General features: G+C 43.5%; 1 protein-coding gene across 1 annotated transcript in view; it reads left to right on the top strand.

Moving 5' to 3' along the window:
* GRM4 (glutamate metabotropic receptor 4) overlaps positions 1 to 23,075 on the top strand; it is a 316,120-nt gene that overhangs the window by 241,962 nt on the left and 51,083 nt on the right. Inside the window, exons 6-8 of the mRNA XM_069073478.1 lie at positions 15,193 to 15,393; positions 16,280 to 16,416; positions 21,566 to 22,501. Of these exons, the coding sequence (XP_068929579.1) occupies positions 15,193 to 15,393; positions 16,280 to 16,416; positions 21,566 to 22,501 (1,274 nt within the window). The remainder of the gene's footprint in view (positions 1 to 15,192; positions 15,394 to 16,279; positions 16,417 to 21,565; positions 22,502 to 23,075) is intronic.

Raw genomic sequence — 23,075 nt, 5'->3', positions numbered from 1 at the left:
AGGGTTGAAGTGAGAGATTCAGAGGACTGGAAGAGATGCATGGGGGAGGGTGGGGAGGATTGAGGAGGTCAAGGAGAAGGAGGAGCAAGTTGACAGGGAGGGAGAGGATGTGGTCATCTGTCATCTGGTGGAGTGGTCGTGGAGCCCAGAAGGGTGGTTCTGACGTGTGTTAGCTGTCCGTGTCTAAGTTTGTTCACCTCTTGGAGCTTATCTATAAAATGGGAATCCGATACACATGAGAGCCCCCTGCTAGGTAGCAGGATCTCCCTGTTGTGAGGGAAGCCCTTCGAATGCATTAAAGCAGTAAAGAAATGTGACTTATGATCAGTTGTTGTTGAGTTATTTCATTCTTGCCCACCTCTTTGTGATCCCATTTGGGGTTTTCTTGGCAAAGATTCTGGAGTGGTTCGCCATTTCCTTTTCCAGCTCATTTGACAGATGAGGAAACTGAGGCAAACAGGGTTAAATGATTTGCCTAGGGTCATATAACTAGTAAGTGTCTGAGGTTGGATTTGAACTAGGCTTTTCCTGACTTCAGGCCTGGTGCCCTATTCGCTGTGCTGCCTAGCTGCCTAACTTATGATTAAGTCACTGATTAATTACCCAAAGGCTTCATGGAAACCCACTCTGAGCAGGGAAAAGTAGGGTCAGAACTAATGGGATTAATAGACCAGTGGGTCTTTCTGTACCAGCCCTCTCTGACACAGTGGGACAAGTCTTCCTGAATTTTTAATTCATACTCTACCTCTAATAGAGACTACTTCTGAGAAGGAAGGAGAGAACTGGCATTTATTAAGCACCTACTATATGCCAGGCACCATGCTAAGCAAATTTACAAATATTATCTCATTGTATCCTCACGACTACGCTGGGAGGTAGGTGCTATTATTATCCCCATTTTACAGTAGAGGAAACTAAGGTAGACAGATATTAAGTAACCTGAGCAAGGTCACACAGCTAGTCATTATCCGAGACCACATTTGAACTCAGGTCTTCACCACCTACCTATGGTGCAGTAGAAAGAAAGTTAGAGTCATAGGACCTGGGTTCAAATCCTATTTCTGTCCCTTACTACCTATTTGACCTTCACTCCCCCTCTCTGGACCTCAGTATCCACATCTATAAAGTGAAGGGGTTAGATCAGGTCAGAGGAGTCACACTCCAATTGGGTAATGTTTAACAACATAAATAAAAATATATTACAACATAGATCATGTTAATTTGTGGTTTTCTGAGTCAATATGCTGGTCTTCAGGGATCCATTTCTATTTACATTTGAGAGCACTGGACTAGACCGCCTTAATGTCAGTGCTCCAGATCTGTGATCCATTGATTCCCCACGAACTGGGAAAGCCAGATGTTATGCCTAGGCTAGATGCACTTGTGCCCTCTGTGGGTACTGGGCCTGGAACCAAGAAGACCTGAGTTCATATCCAGCCTCAGATATTTACTGGCTTCATGACCCTGGGCAAGTCATTTAACTTCTGTTTGCCTGAGTCCCCTCAATGGTAAAATAGGGAAAATAACAGCATCTACTTCTCAGGGTTGTTGTGAGATAATAGCTATAAAAGTACTTAACACTTTCTTGGCATGTAGGAGGTGCCTAACAAATGCTTATTCCTTTCCCTCCCCTCCCCTCCCCTTCCCTCTTTGGCTCCTTCCTGCTGGAGATCTCCACTAGATGTTCCTTGGATGTTAGGAAGCCTGCATAGGGGCTTCCTTGTGGCTAGGTTCTATTACCTGACAATGACCTCTCTCTTGACCCACAGGTGGACTGTCTGAGTTCTGTGTCACTGACCCTATAGGGACTAAATATATATATAGGGATATAGGGACTAAACCTGTGATATGATTGGTCTAGCAAACTCCTTTGACCAGTGCAGGATTCCATCTTCTCTCCACCTTAGAGGTTAAGTGACTTGCCCAGCCAGTATGTATTAGAGGTAGGATTTGAACCCAGGCCTTCCTGGCTTTGAGACTGGCTCTTTATCCACTAGGCCGTTTTTTTGTTATTGGGTCATTTCAGTCGTGTTTGACTCTTCTTGACCCCATTTTGGGGCTTTCTTGGCAGAGATACTGGAGTGGTTTGCCATTTCCTTCTCCAGCTCATTTTATAGATGAGGAAACTGAGGCCAGCAGGGTTAAGTGACTTGCTCTGGTAAGTGTCTGAGGCTGGATTTGAACTCAGGAAGGGGAGTCTTCTTGATTCCAAGCCCAGTACTCTAGCCACTGTTCCATCTAGCTGCCTCTAACTATGCCATGTTGCCCCTGAAATGCTGGTGCTGATGATAATAATTATAATATACATGCTTATAGTACAATATGGTTTGTAAGCCACTTTCCTGACTATAACCATTTGAGGTGGGTAATACGAGGATGGTCATCCCCACCATGCCTTGCATATTAAGGAGGTACTTAATTGATGCCTACTGGCCATGTTACAGACTATGGCCCTTATATCCAAGGTGCTCATCCCTAACTCTTCCAATGGATTGACTTGACCCGTCTCATAGCAAGATGGATTGGCCTGTCCATCTCATTGAGGGACAAAGCGTGCAGTGGACTTAGAAGTGAAGAAGAAAATTAATATTCTCTACCTGACACCAGATGGGGCATGGCTGAATAACTCAGTGACCACTATCAGTCCCTAGTTATAACATTATAGGACTTGGACATGGAAGGAATCTTAGATATTAAGTCATCTACCAACTTCATTGTATAACTGGGGAAATTGAGGCCTGGAGAGACCCAGAAATGATTTGCTGAGTCAGTGATAGGAGTGGGAATTGTATCCAGGGCTCTGGAATTCAAAACCAATGCTCTTTCTACTACCCCCAAAGAACGGCCATCCTTACTAAGCCCCAGGACTGTCATGATAAGGAAGTTAAACACCAGGCAGTGAGGGAGGAGAGGGTGCTAGGCACTAGCCACCAGCACTGGGGGCAGTCAGGAAAGGTTTTGAAGGAAGTAAGGGATTCTATGAGGTAATCATGGGGGAAAGCCAGTGCAAAGGCATGGTGATGGGAAATTAAATATTATGGGAGAACAGTGAGAAGGACAATTTGTCTAGACTACAGTGTTTGGGATGGAGAATAATGTGTAATGAGGCAGGAAAGGCAGGTTGGGTCAGAATGGAAATATTTTAGATGTTGAGCAGACTAGTATGTGTTTTATCCTAGAGGCAAAAGAGAGTCACTGAAATTTATTGAGTAGAGGAATGATGTAGTTAGACTTGTACTTTATTAGGATCACTTTGGCAGCTGAGAACTGAGTGGAAGATGGACTGGAGTGGGGAGAGACTTGAGGCAGGGAGACCCTTTTTAGTTATTATTTTTAACATTCCATTTTTAAAAATTTGAGTTCTGAATTCTCTCCCTCCCTCCTGCCTATCTCCCACCCATTGAGAAAGCAAACAATATGATATGAATTATACATGTGAAATCATATGAACATATTTCCATATTAGCAAAACAAGAAAAATAAAGTGAAAAAATTATTTTTCACTCTGCATTCAGAGTTCATCAGTTCTCTTTCTGAAGGTAGATAGCATTTTTCTTCATAGTCCTTTGGAATAGTCTTGGATCATTTTCTTGATCAGAGTAGTTAAGGTTTTCCCAATTGACCATCCTTATAATATTGCTGTTACTGTGTACAGTGTTGTCCTGGTTCTGCCTACTTCACTTTGCATCAGTTCATATAAATCTTCCCAGGTTTTTCTGAAAGCATCTTGCTCATCATTTCTTATAGCACAATAGTATTTCATCACAATCATAGACCCTGACTTGTTCAACCATTCCCCAATTGATGGGCATCTCCTAAATTTCCAATTTTTGAAGCAGGGAAACCATTTAGGAGGCCATTTTAATAATCTGGATAAGAGGTCAGTAGGGACTAAACTAAGGTAGTTGTAGGGGTTTGGGGGGGAGAATGTGAATGGTGAGAATGTGAATGGTGAGAAAGGAGAAGATTGTAAGTAATGTTGTGGAGATAGAAACAGAAAGATTTTGTAACAGATTGTATATGAGGTGAGGAGCAATGAGGATGACACTGAGATTGCAAACCTGAATGACAAGGGTACTGGATGGCCCAGTACCCTTGACAGAAATAAAGAAGTTCAAAAGAGGGATGGCTTTGAGGGGAAAAGATTCCTCCCAGCTCTAAGGATCTGTGACTCTAGGAAACTTGCTGCCCTCCCAGCCCCTGCCTATCCCCCACCCCACCCCAGCAACTACTTTCCTCGATCTACTCATAACCAGGCCTGGCTGAACCTTTGGAGAGATACACATTACTAACTCATATTTCTATAGCATTGTCATGCATACTGAGCAGTTTCCTTCCAACAAGTCCAATGGGGTAAGTAGTACAAGTGTTATTGTATCTGTTTTTGACAAATGTGGAAACTGAGGCTGAGAAAAACAAGATGATTTGACTAAAGTCACATAAGTAATAAATTGAGATTTGAACCCTGATTTCTTGCCTCTAGGTCCAAAGGCATCAAAGATGTTTGGATACTGATTTTGGTTCCCAGTTTCCTTTGTTCAGAAAATTGAGTTTAAATTTCTTTGGAGTGGGGATTCTCACAAGGGCCCCTCTCCCTACGTCTGTAGCAACCCCCCATTCCTTTCTTAAGGATCATTTTCACTATCTTTTGGACCTCAAATTTGTGTTCTCTCTCTCTCTCTCTCTCTCTCTCACAGAGGCCATCTCTTGGGCAGGGGAAGGAAGAAAAAAAAGAAAAAAATTTACATAACTTGTATATTTAAAAGGAATAGCAAGTTGGACATAGTAGATTTTCAGTTTCATGTACAATCATCTTTTTTTTATTATACTGTGTTATGGAAATCCTTATTTTATTCCATAAATTAAAAAGTTTTTTTTAAAAGATACTAGGCAGGGGTTGGGGGTGGTGCAGGTTGAGCTTAGGGAATAAGAGTCTAATAAGAACAAAGGTACAGCCAAAGAGGCAAAGGGAAAAGAGTTCTGCCTTGAGAGGGTAAGAGACTCAGGTTTAGGAGGAAAGGTTTAGGTTGTTCAGTGGAAAGAGCTTCTGGAATTGGAGTACCTGGGTTCGAATCCTGTTTCTGATGCTTACCAAACCTGTGTCATCTTGGGCAAATCACCTAACCACTCTGAGCCTCAGTTGCCTTCTCTGTAAAATAAACCAGAGGGTCTCTGAGGCTCCTTCTAAGTCTAGAGCTGTTATCCTAGTTCCAGCTCTGCTGGCTGTATAACCTACAACAAGAGTAAGTAAACCACAATTGCCTGAGGGCCAACAAAAGCAGACAGCCAGACAGATTTGGCCCGTGAGCTGTAGTTTGCTGATCCCCGACCTGTAAGATGAAAAGGTTGGACTACTTGGTTCTTAAGGACCCCTCTAGTCCTGGCATCTCCTGTTGCACTGGCCTGTGCCCTTATGACTCTAAGCTATGTGGGTACAGTGTGACCTTGTAGAAAGAACACTGGACATGAAACCAGGAGACCTAGAACTCCAGAGTTTATTAATTGTGTGGCCATAATCAGGATACTCACAATTCTTTGATTTTCAGTTTTTCCATCTATAAAATGGATATAATAATACTTGTACTGCCTACTTCTCAGGGTTATTGTGGATAAAGTGCTTTGTAAACTTTAAACAACTGTAGAAATATGAGTTGTTATAATCATTCATTTTTGTATCTCTGTCAGGCCCTACTACAGTCCTGGATATATAAGGGATATAGATTAAGTGTAATAGCTGTAACTAGGGCAGGGTGAGAGGGGCTTTTTTCCAGAGTGCAAAAATTTAGAGGATACTCATATTGATTTTCAGCACTCATTTTTACAAAATTTTGAGTTCCAAATTTTTCTCCCCCCCCTTTTCCCTCCCCTAGTCCTAAAATGGTAAGCAATTTGATTTAGGTTATATATGTTCAATCATGTAAAACATATTGCCATATTAGTCATAGTTGTGAAAGAAGAAACAGACCAAAAGGAAAAAGAGCCATAAAGAAAAATGAAGAAAGTGAAAATAGTATGCTTCGATTGGCATTCAGAGTCAATTAGTTCTTTCTCTGGATGTAGATAGCATTTTCCGTCATGAACCATTTGTAATTGTCTTGGATCATTGTATTGTGAGAAGAGCTAAGTCATTCATAGTTGATCATTGCACAATATTGCTGTTACTGTGTACGGTATTTTTTTGGTTCTGCTCATTTCACTTTGTATCTGTTCATACAGGTCTTTCCAGGTTTTTCTGAAATCTTTCTGCTCATAATTTCTTATTGCACAATAGTATTCTATTACATTCATACCCCACAACTTCGAACTCAGGTTTTCTTTTTTAATTCCAAACCTAGCATTCTATATACTGTGCCACCTAACTGCCTTCAATGAATGAATATTCTTCCCCTCTCCAGGGGTTGGGAAACTTAGAGTCCATAGGCCCTCAAGGGGTCAATTGATAGATATAAGGGGATTCTTGCATGGGAAAAATATGTTGTCACTAACCTCTAACTGAAATTTAGCATTTCCTTAATTTATGAATGTAGGCAACAAACATTGTTCTGAGAAGGGGTCCTTAGGCTACACCAGACTGCCAAAGGGATCCATAACATCAATAAAGTTAAGGATTCCCTGCCTTGTGGGTAAAGCAGAGAAGAGGGAAATTGAGATAAAGGGTATAGAGTAGGGGTTATTAAAGTTTTTGTGCCACAGGAAGCAACTAGATGGTACAGTGCATAGAATACTGACCCTGGAGTCAGGAGGACCTTAGCTCAAATTCAGCCTCAGACACTTGACACTTACTAGCTGTGTGACCTTGGGCAAGTCACTTAACCCCAATTGCCTTGCCTTCTTCTCTCCAAAAACTACCCCAAAGCAACCCCAAAACAAACCTTTTGGCAGCCTAATGAAACCTATGGATCCCTTCCCAGAATGTTTTTAAATGCATGCAATACAAACGAAACCAATCATATTGGAATACAGCTATCAGAATATTTTTGTTTTGTTTTGTTTTTTGCTTTTTGGAGGGGGAAGGCAGGGCATTTGGGCTTAAGTGACTTGCCCAAGGTCACACAGCTAGTAAATGTTAAAGGTCTGAGGCTGAATTTGAACTCAGGTCTTCCTGACTCCAGGACCAGTGCTCTATTCACTGTGCCACCTAGCCGCCCTTATCAGAATAATTTTTTTAAAAAACAAGTTCATGGTCTCTAGGTTAAGAACCCTTTTGTCTAGTCCAACATCATCATTTTTCATAGGAGGAAGTAGAGACTGAGAAGATCATGACTTACTGTAATGGTCATGCTGATGGTAAATAGCAGCATTGTAGTTCGAACTCAGGTCTTCTGATTTTAAAACCAGTACAGTCTCCACTGGGTTTCTAGCAGTGCTTGGCGTCTTTGTGGTTTCTGTCCCCAAGGCCAGATCAGATTCACAGTAGGTTGTGCCTGCCTGGATGCCTCTGGCAGGCTGCCTGAAGCATGCAAACAGAGATAAGACATTGCGGGGGATTCTGAAATATCTCCTTCCCAGGAGGTTTGGCAGAGTGAAGGGAATTCCCAAGCCTCGTCTTCTGGGCTGGGTTATGCACTTTGGGTCTGATGTGGATGCAGCAGGTTGAATGTGGGTTAGACATAATATCAGTACCAATACTCACATACGAAATACTTTAAGATTTCAAAGCATTTTCTTCACTGCTATTCTGTGAAGTAGGCAAACATGAAAATACCCATTTTGTAGAAGAAACAAGAGGTTTAGACATGAAATGACTGGCCTAGGTACACATAGCTATTACATACTAGAGCAGGGATTAAAACCCAGGTCCCCTGGGCCCAAGCCCAGTGCTTTATGCATTCTATCATGATGTATGGTGGCAAACAGTGGAATGTATTACTGAAATACATTGAATATGCCTCCTCCCCTGAGGCTCTGGGGGAAATGGATATTTTCCCTACCTACCCCTATGAAGACACAGGACAATCATGGAAGAAAACTTGTCAGAGCTGGAAGGGACCTTAGTGGTCATCAAGTTCAATCCCCTCATTTTACAGAGGAGGAAACTGAGGACATGGGAAAGGAAGTGGCTTTCCCAGGTAGATTTTTATGTAATTACATTGGTACCCATAGCTCCTTAAGTATTTATTTTCCTCTAGGCTATTTCCTGAGAGTCTTATTAGAGGGACCATTGTCCACCCTTCAATCATTCACTTCAATTCAAGTGACAAGAGTCCTTCAAATCAGGAAGACCTTGGTTCAAAAACTGCCTCTACTGCTTATTAGCTGTGTAGCAGTAAGAGGTTTCACCTCATTGGGCCCAATCTGCAAAATGAAAGGATTGGTTTAAATGGCCGCTGAGGTCCTTTCTAGCTTCCAATTTATGATCCTATTAATTCAATAAGCATTTATTAATACATACAATTTATTAAGTGCAAGTGGTGCAAGGCACTTGAGATACAAAGACATGAAAATAACCCATACTCTTAGGAAATTTATTTTTAATTTGGTTTTTTAAAAATTTTAATTTTTTTTATGGTTCTCTGTGGCAATCTCCTGGAAACTAAGTGGTGTAATGGATAGAGTACCAGACCTGGAGTCAGGAAGACCCCAGTTCAAATCCAGCTACTTATACTTACTATACTTACACTTAGTAGCTGTGTGACCCTGGGCAAGTCACTTAACCTTGTTTGCCTCAGTTTCCTCATCTGTAAAATGAGCTGGAGAAGGAAATGGCAAACCACCTCAGTATTCTTGTCAAGAAAAGTACAAATGACGTTACAAAGTGTTGGACACGACTGAAAGAACAGAACAAGTGGCTATCTTCATAATGGCTGTTTGGATTATTGGTACCAGGGTTTTTTAAATAGTTGGGGTCTGTGAAGAAACAGTCCATTTCTTACTCTTTAGTGGGAGATATATGGGGGCATGTTATTGTATGGCGAATGCTGTGAAAAAGCAGTAGGTGGTGCAGTGGATAGAATGCTGGGCCTGAAGTCAGGAAGACCTGAGTTCAAATTTAGCCTCAGCCACTTGTGTGACCCTGGGCAAGTCACTGAACTCTGCTTGCCTCAGCTTCCTCATCTGTAAAATGCACTGGAGAAGGCAATGGCAAACCACTCCATCGTCTCTGCCAAGAGAACCCCAAGTGGAGTCACAAAGAGTCAGACGTTACTGAAACGACTGAACAACAATAACAACAAATGTTGCACCATTGGGAAATTTCCTTAGTTGGGGAATAGTTGGTGGTCAAGTGCCAGTTCTTCCATAAAGCTTTCCCTGGTTCTCTGGGATGAAAGGGGTCTCTCTCTCTTTTCTCATCTCTCACAATTCATTCCTTGCTTCTCTCTCTCCCTTAGATATTTATATTTTGCATTTTTTGGGTCTTTTTGGAGGGGGGAAGGCAGGACAGTTGGGGTTAAGTGACTTGCCCAAGGTCACATGGCTAGTAAATGTTAAGAGTCTAAGGCTGGATTTGAACTCAGGCTCTCCTGACTCCAGGGCTGGTGCTCTATTCACTGTGCCACCTAACCTCTCACCTTAGATATTTATATACACATGGTCTCCCCACTCTGTGAGAGGGTATACTTCAGAACATGGCAGACACCATCTCTTTATATCCATAATGCCCAGTATGGTGTGGGGCCCATGGGCGGAATGTGATAATTACTTTTTTAAATGAAGATGAATAATTTGCAAACCAATGACCAATGTTACAGCATTGGGTTCTGGGTTTGATGCATTAATTTAACAAACATTTATAAAATATCCTTTATATGTACAAGACTCTTTTTAGGTTCTGCATAAGCCACTTACTGTATAAGTACATAAGATATGGTCCCTGCTTTATACATATACATATATAAATATAAAATAAATTGGAAAATAAGTATATTGAGAACATAGAGTGCTAGGAAGGAAAAATGGAAAAAAAAAACCCATGGATTTAGAGTCAGAAGACTAAACCAGAAATGTGAGCAACTTGTTATGGGAAAAGAGGCTTCTTCAATTTATTAAATAAATATAATTTCAGTCATTTTAGTGGTGTCTGATTCTTCGTAACCCCATTGATAATTATTTGTTGAAATGATTAAATATTAAGTTTCGCCACAGGATTAAGTAGTGCTCTGTGAATTCCAGAAATGCTGTTCTTCAGAAGAACAGGAAACATAGGATCATAGAGCTGGAGGCTGGCTTGGAGTTGGGATGAGGAGATGGAACCTGAGTCAATTCTAGTAAAATTGTCTGATTTGAATAGGTAGGAATCTCAGATCTCTGAATTAGAATTATAGAATCTCCAAGTCAGAAGTGACTTCAGAGGCCCTCTAGGCTAACTTACTGCCTAACCGAGGAAGCCCTTTTGCAATAACAAATATATGTTCAACCTCCTCTTGAAGATCTTCAAGGGGTCTTACTAGTTGTATGACCCTAGACAAGTCATTTAACATTTCTCAGCTTCATTTTCTGCCCCAGGAGACTCACTGCCTTTTTTTCCCAAGGCAGTCTGTTCACTTTTAGACAAATTGAAGCTAGGAAGTTTTTCCATATGTGGAATAGAAATTATCCTCTGCAACTACCATTGACTCTATTATTCTGCCCTTTGAGGCCAAGAAGAAGTCTAATCTCTCTCTTCCATGTGGCAGTTCCTCAAATTGTAATGGAAACTTGGCAAATGCCTAGACCATCTAAGGTGTCATTAGTCCTATAGAGGATTCTGGGGGACCATGCCCCAAGTTCTCATTATAAAATATTTATTAGTTAATAAGCATTTAGTAAGCATTAAGTGCTCAGCACTAATGATACAAAGATAAAAATGAAACTGTCCTCATCCTCAAGGAGCCTGCAATCCATCAAGAAAGAACAATTATCAACAGTTATTAATATAATTATCAACAATTATCAAAATGAGCTAAAGAAGGAATGGCAAACCACTCCAGTATCTTTGCTAAGAAAACCCCAAACAACAAAGATCATATTGCTGACTGGTGGCTGGAAGGCCAAGGGAGTTTTCAGTTCACTAAAAATCCCCAGAGTTTTCACATTTCACTTCTTTGGTTTGTGCCTTTGGAAGTAGGAGGCCAATCTCTATCACCACTCTCAGTAGCCTCTTCCTAGGATCCCTAGAGAATCTAGGCTTCGTCTGTGCTCAACCTCCAGACCCTCACAGGGGATGAGACCCTTGGCACTCTGGGTCTCAGCATGGAAACTAATCTGCATTCTTGAGACCCAGAGTCTATGCCCCATCAACCTAGCTGGTGAGGTTGCCACAGGGGGCCTTGCCTCCACCTTAATTACCAGTGTGCTACATTAATCGGTGTCTTTTGCTAAATGATTAACATATTTCTGAACCCATTAAGAGGGGTTATGACAGAGAGAGGCAGGCAGCTGTCTCGAGTAATTACTGTGTCCGCCCAGCCAGTCCCTCTGCCAGGCCTGGCAGGAGGGGAGCATATAAGTGTAGTGAAGGGGAGAACAGCTATGGTAAAAAGGGTAGGGACGGAAGGATTTTGGGGGCAGGAGGCTGGAAGAATATTTGAGCAAAGAGACCCTATTCACTGTCTTCTTATGGACACATAGAAAAGAGACACAGACCTTTAGAGCCAAACAGGATATTAGGGACTGTCTAGTCTAATCATGTCATTTGGCAGATGAGGAAACTGAGACCTAGAAGGAGAAAGTGACTTGTCTAAGATTACACAGTGAATTAGTAACAAAACCAGGACTTGAACCCAGGTCTCCTGACTTCCAGCCCAGGACTCTTTCCAAAGCACTATTTGAAAGCACAGTACCTGGCATGTAGTAGGTACTTGATAAATGTTTATTAATTGATTGATATCTCTGATTGCATTCAATTGATCGACAAACTTACAGGCCTACAGTGAGTCAGGCTTTGAGTGTGGCACTGGGGTTACAAAGACAAAATTTAAATAACCCTTGCCCTCAAGGAGCTTACATTCTGTGGAGCAGTAGGAGACAACATAGGGATGTGCTCCTGTTAGCAGCAAAACTGACAGTCAGAATGAACAAAGATAGAATGAAATGGAAAAGGGAAGTCCTTCCTTCCAGATATGGGATAGAAGCGTTCCAACCTTTGGGAGGGGTCCAAGGCTCGGAGAGCTCAACTGCTTCTGAAAAGGCCAGAAAAGACAATGAACTTGCTATGGGTCACAGACTGCCTTCATACTAAAGTCCCCTCAATACTTATCTGCATATGACCCCCAAAGGAATCTGGGAAATTTCACTGGTTGGTCACCATAAGTAAGGATAGGTTTCCTTACTGAAGGAATTGTTCTCCAAATGGGAGAGGGTGCTGTAAGGGTTATGGGATTTAAAGATCTTCCACACCCCGTTGGACTTGCTGACGTAGCAGGAAGGGGCGGAGCAAGAGGAAGCGGAAGCCAAACTAGAGTTCCTGCGGTGGCTGGCAGTGGTGGCGGCGGTGGCAGCAGCAGAGGCAGTGGCGGCGCGAAGCCCTTTTTGAGTTAGCCAGAATTTCTGCTAAGGACTCCTGCTGAGGACTGCCAGGGGCCAGAGCTGCTGGGAGCGTGCTTCCCGGACGCTGGGTGGTTGCTGTGAGTGGGGAGAGGAGGACCTTTGCCTGAGGTAGCCTATTCTGTTTCAAAGGCTTGAAAATGTGGGTGCTTTCTACTTTATCTACCTGTGCCAATGTCATAACTACTCTGATGGCTTTCACTTTCTGGTTTTGGGACTCAGTCTTTTGGTATCTTAATACATTTTCTGGTTTATCCCCCTATATGGCAAGCATGATGTATTTTGTGATGGATAATTATATCAGCATATCTGTAATCTCCATAGGCATTGTGAATATGGCATTGCTGATACAGGTGCCACTTGCATAGAAGAGCTGAGGCCCTCAGGGAATCAAAGAGGAGAGCTGCCTGCTGGTCCTAGGGTGTGAGCCATTGCCCTTGTTGAGACAGCTGAAAAGAGCTCAGTAATATCCAGCTTAGTCAGGAGCTAAAAGTGGGAGAGAATGTAGCTGCCCATAGAAGAGTGAGCCCAGGGGGTTCAGTAAATATGCCCTGTCCTGTGAAGAACCCAGAGAGATCAAGCAACTTCCCTGACCCAGTCTGGTTTCCTGAACTATCCAGCTCAAGCTCTGTGCTCTGTAATGAGCAAGCCTGGTTGAGCTTCTGGTCCACTTGAGGCCCTATGCTCTATAAGCAGCCAACCCAGCCTAGGAGGGAAGCCCACTGATCTCTGTACCACCATGACTTCTTGAGGACTCTCCTAAGTGAGAGAGGGCATTGAAGCCCTGCTCTTAAGAGATGTGAGTTGCCTTGACCACATGTATTTCTTCCATGCTGAATTTCATGCTCTCTCTTTTCTCTAAGACTCTGTGTGTCTTTGTGGGAAAGGGTGACTCCGGTTTCTAGGGGGAAATGCTTTATTATTTTCTTTCTATTTCATTTTATTAAATACCTAATGTGAGCACTTAATTGAATCTACTGGCTGATTGTTAATAGAAAGCACGCAGATGGGAGCTTATGAGCTATGTGTTAGGAGTAATGTGACTCACAGGATTACCCTTAGAACTTGATGTAGCAGTCTGTTCTTTGGGGTCCCAGCCCCACCTTGTGAATTCAAGTTCAAGTTGGGTGAGTGATCCTGGAAGAGTTGCTACAGAAAATATATTCAAAAATAATAATAGCAAACATTTATATAGTACTTCAAGATTGGCAAAGTACTTTACATGTATTTTCTTGCTTGATCCTCACAACAATTCCCTAAGATAGGCACTCTTGTTATCCCCATTTTACAGATAGTGGAAACTGAATGAATGAAAAAGCATTTATTGAGTGTTTATCATAAACCAAGCACTGTGCTTACAACTGGGGATACACAAATATAAAAGCAAAAACAGTTCCTGTCCTCAAGAAACTTACATTCTAGTAAAAAAGGGAGATAATACACTAAAGGGAAATGGTAGCTGTTCTGGCATATTTTGGTCCAGAAAATTGTAGGAATGGTGAGCTTGAACCACAAGAGAGTAGACTGACATACCCTTACCAGAAGCAATGTCAGAGTTGATAAATCATGGAAAAGGGAGTAAGGAGGATTTGAGAGCACATTCCTGGAGACAAGGTGATTGGAGAAAAGGTGGTCACATATATAGGGTAAAAAATTAAACATGGCTGGAGCCTGAATAAAATAGTGGGCTAGGTAAGCCACGCACCCATCAGGACAGTACCAAGTTGGAAAGTGAGAAGTTTTAAATGTCTTACCCAGGGTCATACATCTAGTAAGTATCTAAGGCAGTGCTAAAATTCAAGTCTTCTTGATGCCAAGTCCAACCTGCTAACCACTACACCATCCTGCCTTCTCTAAGTAAATATAAAGTAAATTCTCTAGCAGCCCAAGTGGAGAAAAAGGAAAGACATCCTTTTAGGAGATGGTGTTTGAGCAGAGCATTGAAGGAAACTAGGGATCCTCTGAAGTAGAAATAAGGAAAGAGTGAAATCCAGGCAGGGGATAAGGAGCATAATGTCATGTGTGAGGTACAGCAAGAAGGCATGGCGTGGGCTAAATAGAATAAAGCTTGAAAAACGTTTTAATTGAGAACAGTCTTTCTTCAATGGGAGCTGGTAGAATATGGCACTTTCCCTGGGCTATACCATGAGTTCATTGTATGACTGTGCAACTCGTTTCTGTTTCCCCAAAATTCAAAGAGCCAGAAAGTTGGAAGCCAGCATTCAGGGGACCAGCTCTGTTCCTTGCTTCTCTGGGTAGCACCAGTGGGAGGTGGAGGAGGACCCTCAATTGGGAGCCAGGGGGCCTGGGGTTCTTATCCCAGCTCCATAGTTAACTTCCAGATGGGAAACAATTGAGCAAGCCATTTCTGCCTCTCTGGGACTCAATTTCCTTTTTTTTTTTTTTTTTAAAGAGTGGGTTGAACTAGCCAGGGGTGGGGAACCTGCAGCATCCAGACCTCATGTGGCCCTGTAGGTCCTCAAGTGTGGCCCTTTGACCAAATCCAAACTTCGAAGAACAAATCCCCTTAATCAAAGGAGGTGTTCTTTGAAGTTTGGATTTGGTCAAAAGGTCACACCCAAGGACCTAAAGGGCCACATGAGGCTGCAGTTTCCTCCACCCCTGACTCTGTTTTAATCCTCTAAGAATAGGATCAGTGGGGATTAGGGAAGTGGGGCCTGGGGACTCCCGGAGGTCTCAGCTGGGGTCCCCTGGGTAACTGTATTTCAGATCGAGAGCGCATTGGGCAAGACTCATCCTATGAGCAGGAAGGGAAGGTGCAGTTTGTGATCGATGCCGTCTATGCCATGGGCCATGCTCTGCACGCCATGCACCGGGACCTGTGCCCTGGCAGGGTGGGGCTCTGCCCCCGCATGGACCCCGTGGATGGGGTGGAGCTGCTGAAGTACATTCGAAACGTCAATTTCTCAGGTGAGGCTGAGCTGTCTGGGCTGAGGTTGGGGCTGGATAGGATGAGGTGGGCCCACAGGTTCAGAGGGCAAGCACTCTTACCCATCCTGAGGAAGTGGCCAAGTGAGCCCTGGGGATCCTCAGAACCTGCCCACTGAGCGAGGCTGAGACTGTGAGATCTGCACATCTGTCACTCTCCAGCCCCCCTTCCTTCTTCCTTGAGCTCCTCTGTTCCTCCCCCCCACCCCAGACTCACACACAATTGAATGTCAAGAGGTGTCAAAGCCAATCACTCCAGGTGCCCATCAAATGCAATAAACTGTGAGACAAGGTTGGAGCAGCCTAGAGACAGCCATTCAACCCTTCCTTCTAGACCAGGTGCATGCTGTGGTGAACTGGGCTCATGGGGAGGGGGTGGGAAGAGGATGCCATTAAGCCTTGATGAGGAGCTTTTTCCAAATGTTCTCTTGTTTTCAAGATAGTGAGGAGATTCCCAGCAATGCCCTAGAGTCTGGAGAGGCTTCCAGATTAGGACCTTCCAGTGGGTGGGGGGATTCTCTGTGGTCTGTTCCTTGAGAAATACTGTGGGGCAGTGCTTCAACGATAGATTTGAAGTTCAGAGACCTGAGTTCAAATCCTATCTTTGCCACTTACTCCCTGTGTACCCTTGAGCAGATCCCTTCTGCAAGCCTCAGTTTCCTCATCTTTAAAATGAGGGTTGGACTGATGGCCTCTAAGGTTTCTTTTCAGGTTTAGATCTATGACTCTAAAGCCCAAGGAATTCAAGAAGCATGAACCAGTACTCTCCATACCCCTCCCAACCCAGAATGTAAGCCTGGACTTACCTACTACTCCTTCCCTGTGCACCATTGGCCCAGCCTCCAACTCTACCCTCCCACTTCCCCAGGCATTGCTGGGACCCCAGTCACTTTCAACGAGAATGGAGATGCCCCTGGCCGCTACGACATCTATCAGTATCAGATCCGGAATTCGACCCCTGAATACAGAGTCATTGGCTCCTGGACAGATCACCTCCACCTCAAAGTAAGAGATATGGGAGGGCCCTGGTGGGTGGTGAGGATGGGTATCCTAGGGTGGCTGTGGAGGAACAATGGGCTGGGTCCTGGCTCCTTCGCTCTTTTGGACATGAACCCCTATCCCATCTATGTAAAGGGCTGCCCCAGGAGAAAAAGGACGGCTTCCATAGCTGAATCCCAGACCCTTTTAAAAACGTTCCACAACAGACACAGCCCTAGATCTGCGGGGGAAGCTGCTTCCAGTCCCTCCCTGAGCTTTGGTTCCGGCTCTGCCATCAGCTTGTATAACTCTGGGCAAGTCACTTCCCATTTCTAGGTCTCCATCTCCTTTTTTGTAAAATTGGGGTAGATTGTTGTTCAGTCATTTCAGTCATGTCTGACTCTTCCTGACCCTGTTTAGGGTTTTCTTGGCAGAGACACTGGAGTGGTTTGCCATTTCCTTCTCCAGCTCATTTTACAGATGAGAAAACTGAGGCAATAGGGTGAAGTGACTTGCCCAGGGTCACACAGCTAATATGGATCTGAGGCCAGATTTGAACTCAGGAAGATGAGTTTTCCTGACTCCAGGCCTAGGCGCTCTATACACTGTGCCTCCTAGCTAAAGTCTCTGTCTTAGAGACTAATGTTGTGCTATGAGATAATCTAGCCATGATGTGCTAGAGAAATATTCTGCTTGTTTTAGCTATTACCAGTTCCTTTACAATGCTCTCTCCCTCCTCCTCAGACTCTCCTCTTCCTGGTCTGCAGAGAAGGAAGGGCCCTCTTTCACTGAATCCAGCTGAAACATGGCATGGAGTTAAAAATCAAACAAACCCAGCTACTCAAAACTTTACCAGAGAAGTGAGGGAATAAGTAACCGATGACGATAATAATAGTTGCTGACATTTATACAGGGTGTCTCCAAAAGTCTTAGTACAGATTTAAGCTTAAATCTGCTATAACACTTTTAGGGACACTCGATATAGTACTTTTAGGTTTGCAAAGTCTTTTAACATACATGATCTCCTTTAATCCTCACCCAGGCCTAAATAGTACATGCTTTGATGAGCCATTTACAAAGGGAGAGTGTTAATAATTTCTTCAACCTGCTCTGTCTGCCCTGGGAAGGGGGTGGGGTGGGGTGTCAGTCCCTTTAAACTGATTTCCTTCTTTTCCTCCCCCTCCTCTGATTGAGAATGGGGTGAGTGGGAACCTGTCACTTATCTCTGACCCCTTTTTGTCACTGAGTACATTCAAGTGTTGATCATTAAAGGTGGTCGGTTGTGGCAGAAACTAAAAGATTAGAGGTGGGGAAATCACCTTAGGTCCTGTGCCCACCATTCCCTATACCTCATCAGGCTTCAACAGGCTCAGGGATGTTCCCTTCTTAGACATAGCTCTGTGGCAGCCTTCCCAGCCCTGAGCCCTTGCTTTGCTTTATCTCACCCACAGGGCCAGCTCTTGGCAAAATTGTGAAGGCAGCAAACATTTTTTTTTTAAGAATCCCACCTTCATAATTCTGCCTGATCTTTCCCACCTCTCTATCCTATCAGCTGTATTCTCCTCATGGGGAAAAAAACCAAATAGGCTAATTTGGATAGACATGGGATTCAAGTAATGTTGTAATTAATGAGCCTGGAAAGATAAGTTGGAGTCCCAAATAGGCAACTTGTATTTTATCCTGGAATCAATGAGTCAGACCTATGTGCACGCTCTCTCTCTCTTTCTTCATGTGTGTATATATATATATATATATATATATATATATACATATATATGTATATAAATTTTGGCAGTTGTGTGGAGAATGGATTGGAGAGAGGGGAGCCTGGGTGAAGGGAGACCAGTTAGTTGGTGTTTGTCCCAGGAGTTCAGCTAAGAGATGATAAGATGATAAGAGATGATAACTTGAATTAGGTTGGTAGAGTTGGGAGAAGAGAGAAGGGGATAGTTGGAAGAGGGGCTGAAGGAGAATTAACAGGACTTGTCAACTGGTTGGATAGGAGGAGAGTGTAATAATGAAGAGGCACTTCTAGACTTCTAGACTGTGAATCTGTGTGCCTTGAAGGATGATGGTGCCCTTGATGGAAATTAAGAAGGAGGGTAGGTTTTGGAGGGAAGACAATGACTTTTGTTTTGAGCACGTTGAACTTGAGCTCACTGTGGGACATCCAACTTGGATGGAACCTTGAGTCAGGATGATCTGAGTTTAAATCTAGCCTGGCTGGGTGACCCTGTGCAAGTCACTTAACTTATGTCTGCCTCAGTTTCCTCAGCAATAAAATGGAGATAATAATAGTACTTATGTCCTGAGGTCATTGGGAAGCTAAGATGAGATAATATTTGTAAAGTGCTTGGTAAAATTTAAAGCACTATACAAATGCTAGGTATTTATTGTTATTATTACCTAGGTAGAGATGTAATATACAGAGGAAAGCAAACTAACTTTAGAGTCAGTACCTGTGACCTTGGCCAGGTCCCCTGAATCTGTGATGCTATGATCTCTCTACTCTCCACTAAAGCCTTCTTTTCCCAGGAAAGAATCTGATAAATTCATTTACACTGAGGTTTAAATGACTGATAGCTGCTCAGTGTGTGCCCTCTCCCATTCCAGGAAGATGTGTGTTTTAAAGGGGATGAAGTCGAAAGCCAAATAAATGAAATTCTTACGGTCAATTGAAGTTAAGTTTTAGAATTTCAGATATCAAGAAGCGTGGTGGGGATGGTGGAGAGCAGGGGTCTTTGCAGTCTTGGGAATCACAGCAGGTCCTCCCTTTCCCAGAGCTATGATAGGGAAGAGGATCCGGGATGAGGTCACCCAGCTAATGGCAACAGAAAGAGATGAAGAAATGATGGGATAACTGGTGACAGGGCCAAGGATTCAGAGTTGGGATTCCTGGGTTTTATTCCCCACTTTCCTTATGACTCATTACAAAGCCCAGACAGATCATTTCAACTCACTGGGTTTCCTTTCTCTAAGAAATGGGGACTAGGAAGCAAAATTCAAGAGGGAATCTGCCAGATGTTTTGAATTCCTTGGGAAAAGGAACTCCTCTTTCACCTAAGTATCCATAGACCTGATTCTCATCTCAAGATGAGCCATTCTCAAAAGAAAGGACATTTGGTTGGGCCTGGAGGGAGTGGGCGTATATCAACTGAACTGGGAGAGGGCGCTCTATTGGAAAGCTAGGAAGGGCCAGGTTGTGGTATGACTAGTAGCATGGTAAAGTCCCTTCCCACACTTGGTTGCTATCATCCACTGTTCTCTTCCCTCTCCCTTGGCCAATCCTATGTCCTTGGCTTCTCCAGGGACTCCCCCATATTTTCTCTTCCTGGAGAAGGCAAAATGTTTCAATATTCAATTAGGAGCCAGGAGATCTGGGTTTTAGTTCCAACCTTCCTGGTGATTACACGATCTTGGGGACGTTATTTCATATTCTTGGGCTTCAGTTGCTTCATCTGTAAGATATCATATAAACTGGGGATAATAATGACTGCCTTGCCTGAAGGCTGGAGGCAGGGTCGACCAGATGCCCCACTGCATGTCCATGATTCCAGGACTGTTGGTGCTGCAATTGTTACTGTCATGTTCTCCATCCTTTTAAAGATATGGATTTGCAAGATCAGCCCCAAAGAAGCTATTTCCTAGGCACACTCACTGGAATTCAGGTAGCTATCACCACGTTGTGATAGTCGTATCTTGTATAACTCCATGACGTTTCCAGGTGTGGATAACTGAGAGAGAGCAGGCATATAGTGCAAGGTCTAATTAATCATGTTTTCCCCCTAAAATTACATTTAAAGAGTGAAAATACAAATATAGAACAGCTGACAATTTCTGATGACTATTTGTGAGAAAGAAATACATTACTTAGATACCTAATTCTCTATCCTTGGAGCTTAAAGCCTTCAAGTTCTATATATAATAATTTATTATGATAATAATAGCGATTATTTTTATAGTGCCTACCATATGTCAGGCACTGTGCTAAGAGATTTACAATTATTGTCTCATTTGATCCTTACAAAAACTCTGGGAAGTGAGTAAGTGATATTACTATCCCCACTTTACAGATGAGGAAACTGAAGCAAACAAAGGTTATGTGACTTACCCAGGGTCACACAGCCAGTAAGTATCTGAGGCTGGATTTAACTCAGGTCTTCCTGACTCTAGGCCTGGTGCTCTAGCCGCTAAACCACCTAATTGCCTTTAGATTACTACCTTTAGTAGGGAACTTTAGAAAAAGCCATGATATAGTGAAAAGAGTCCTGCCTTAGGATCCAAAGGTCCTGGGTTCAAATCCTAGTTCTGTTTCCACTGGTATAACTTTTAAGAAGTCATTTCCTTTCTCTAGTACTCAGATTCTCCCCCTGCTGGTTGTAGTTCATAGATTCAGCCTTACAACATTACCTGGAGTACCAAGAGATTAGTTAGGTGACTTACCTGAAGTCACATAGACAGTATGCATCAGAGACAGGGCCTGAACCCAGGTCTTCCTGTCTCTAAGGCCAGCTAACTCTATAAAGATAACAGGAGTCATATGACTTGTAAGGGTAAGAATGAATACAAATATAACTTCAGATTCACAAAACTTTGAGTTCCATTGGCTTAGAAAAAATTTATTTAAAATGTTTAGATTGCACTTGTGAGTTTATTGATGGTGGAAACTCCTGATGATGAAACTTCTTTTGCCAGTACAAATTGGTACCTGCTTCACAACTTAAGGTCTTAGAGAAAAGTCTGGGTGCACTGAGAAGTTGAATGATTTGTCCAGGGTCACAGTTAGTATGTACTACAGACAGGAGTTGAATGCAGGTCTTCCTGGATGATTCTCTATCTAATGTGCCAAGCTGCTATAGTTTAAAGCAAGGTTTAAAGAAATACAAACACCTAAGTACAAATCAATGCCTTCCTAACTAGACTTCAACTGTTGCTTATTTTTGCTTTACATATCTGTTATTTTCCTTACTCTGCTTTGATAGAGTGGTAACATTGATCTAGGACTTAGGAGATCTGGGTACTAGTTCTAGTGGATAAGTCCTTTCCATTCTCTAGATTTTAGTTTTTCCTCTCTGTAAGAATCATGGAGTTGGAGTAGATGATCTCTTAGATTCCTTCTGGTTGTAAAATTCTGTGTTCTAAGATTCTTTGGTTCTCTGATCCCTGTTGTTGTCAGATGGAGCGCATTCATTGGCCAGGTGGGGGGCAGCAGCTCCCCAGCTCTATCTGCAGCCTACCCTGCCAGCCAGGTGAACGGAAGAAGACAGTGAAGGGCATCCCCTGCTGTTGGCACTGCGAACCATGCACAGGCTACCAGTATCAACAAGACCGCTACACCTGCAAGACCTGCCCCTATAACATGCGCCCCACAGAGAACCGCACGGGATGTCAGCCCATCCCCATCATCAAGCTGGAGTGGGGCTCCCCCTGGGCTGTGCTTCCCCTCTTCTTGGCTGTGGTGGGCATTGCGGCCACACTCTTTGTGGTGGTAACCTTTGTGCGCTACAACGATACGCCCATCGTCAAGGCCTCAGGCCGTGAGCTGAGCTATGTGCTGCTGGCTGGCATCTTTCTTTGCTACGCTACTACCTTCCTCATGATCGCCGAGCCAGACCTAGGGACCTGCTCATTGCGTCGGGTCTTCCTGGGCCTGGGAATGAGCATCAGCTATGCGGCGCTGCTCACCAAGACCAACCGCATCTACCGTATCTTTGAGCAGGGCAAGCGGTCAGTGAGTGCTCCTCGCTTCATCAGCCCTGCCTCACAGCTGGCCATCACCTTCAGCCTCATTTCTCTACAGCTGCTGGGCATCTGTGTCTGGTTCGTGGTGGACCCTTCCCATTCAGTGGTTGACTTCCAGGACCAACGGACACTGGACCCTCGATTCGCCCGGGGGGTCCTCAAGTGTGACATCTCAGATCTGTCTCTCATCTGCCTGCTGGGCTATAGCATGCTTCTCATGGTCACCTGCACTGTCTATGCCATCAAGACCCGCGGTGTGCCTGAAACCTTCAACGAGGCCAAGCCCATCGGCTTCACCATGTACACCACATGCATTGTCTGGCTTGCCTTTATCCCTATCTTCTTTGGGACCTCTCAGTCAGCTGATAAGGTGAGTCAGGTGGTTGTGGCCCTCAGGGAGGAACTGGGGGAAACCCTAATGTAGGGTGGGCATGGGCAGCTGGGGGCCCGGAGAAAAGAGGACAGATCTCCTTCCTTAGCTTCAAGGAGCCATATCTTAGCTTCTCTATCCTGCTTTTCTATTAACTTCACTTTCTTATTTACTCCAAGTTTTCCCTTATTCTTTCTGTCTTCCTTTTTTTTAAAGGTTATTTTCTGTTTGCATCTATGTATGTCTTTGCCTCTCATCCTTTCCCTTCTTTCTTAGCCTTGGTTTCAACCTCCTAATTTCTTATCTTTCTCTCCTAGTCTCCTTTGTCCTAATTCATCTCTTCATTCTCTCCCCTTTCTTCCTTCCTGCTCCTTTCATGTCCCCCCCAGCCTTTTTTGTCTTTCCCTTCTTTTCTTCCTTTTGTGCCTTTATTTTTCCATCTCACTTCCCCTCATTTCATCCATGTCTTCTCCTTATATCCTCCATCTTTTCCTTTCCTTTCCTTTCCTTTCCTTTCCTTTCCTTTCCTTTCCTTTCCTTTCCTTTCCTTTCCTTTCCTTTCCTTTCCTTTCCT

The sequence above is a fragment of the Petaurus breviceps genome, unplaced genomic scaffold, assembly GCF_028583685.1.
Source record: "Petaurus breviceps papuanus isolate PSGF00001 unplaced genomic scaffold, PetGlider_PUasm1.0 90865, whole genome shotgun sequence".
Lineage (NCBI taxonomy): Eukaryota > Metazoa > Chordata > Mammalia > Diprotodontia > Petauridae > Petaurus > Petaurus breviceps.
Note: the sequence above shows the minus strand (reverse complement) of the source record. Positions and strands in the feature narration are given on the sequence as shown.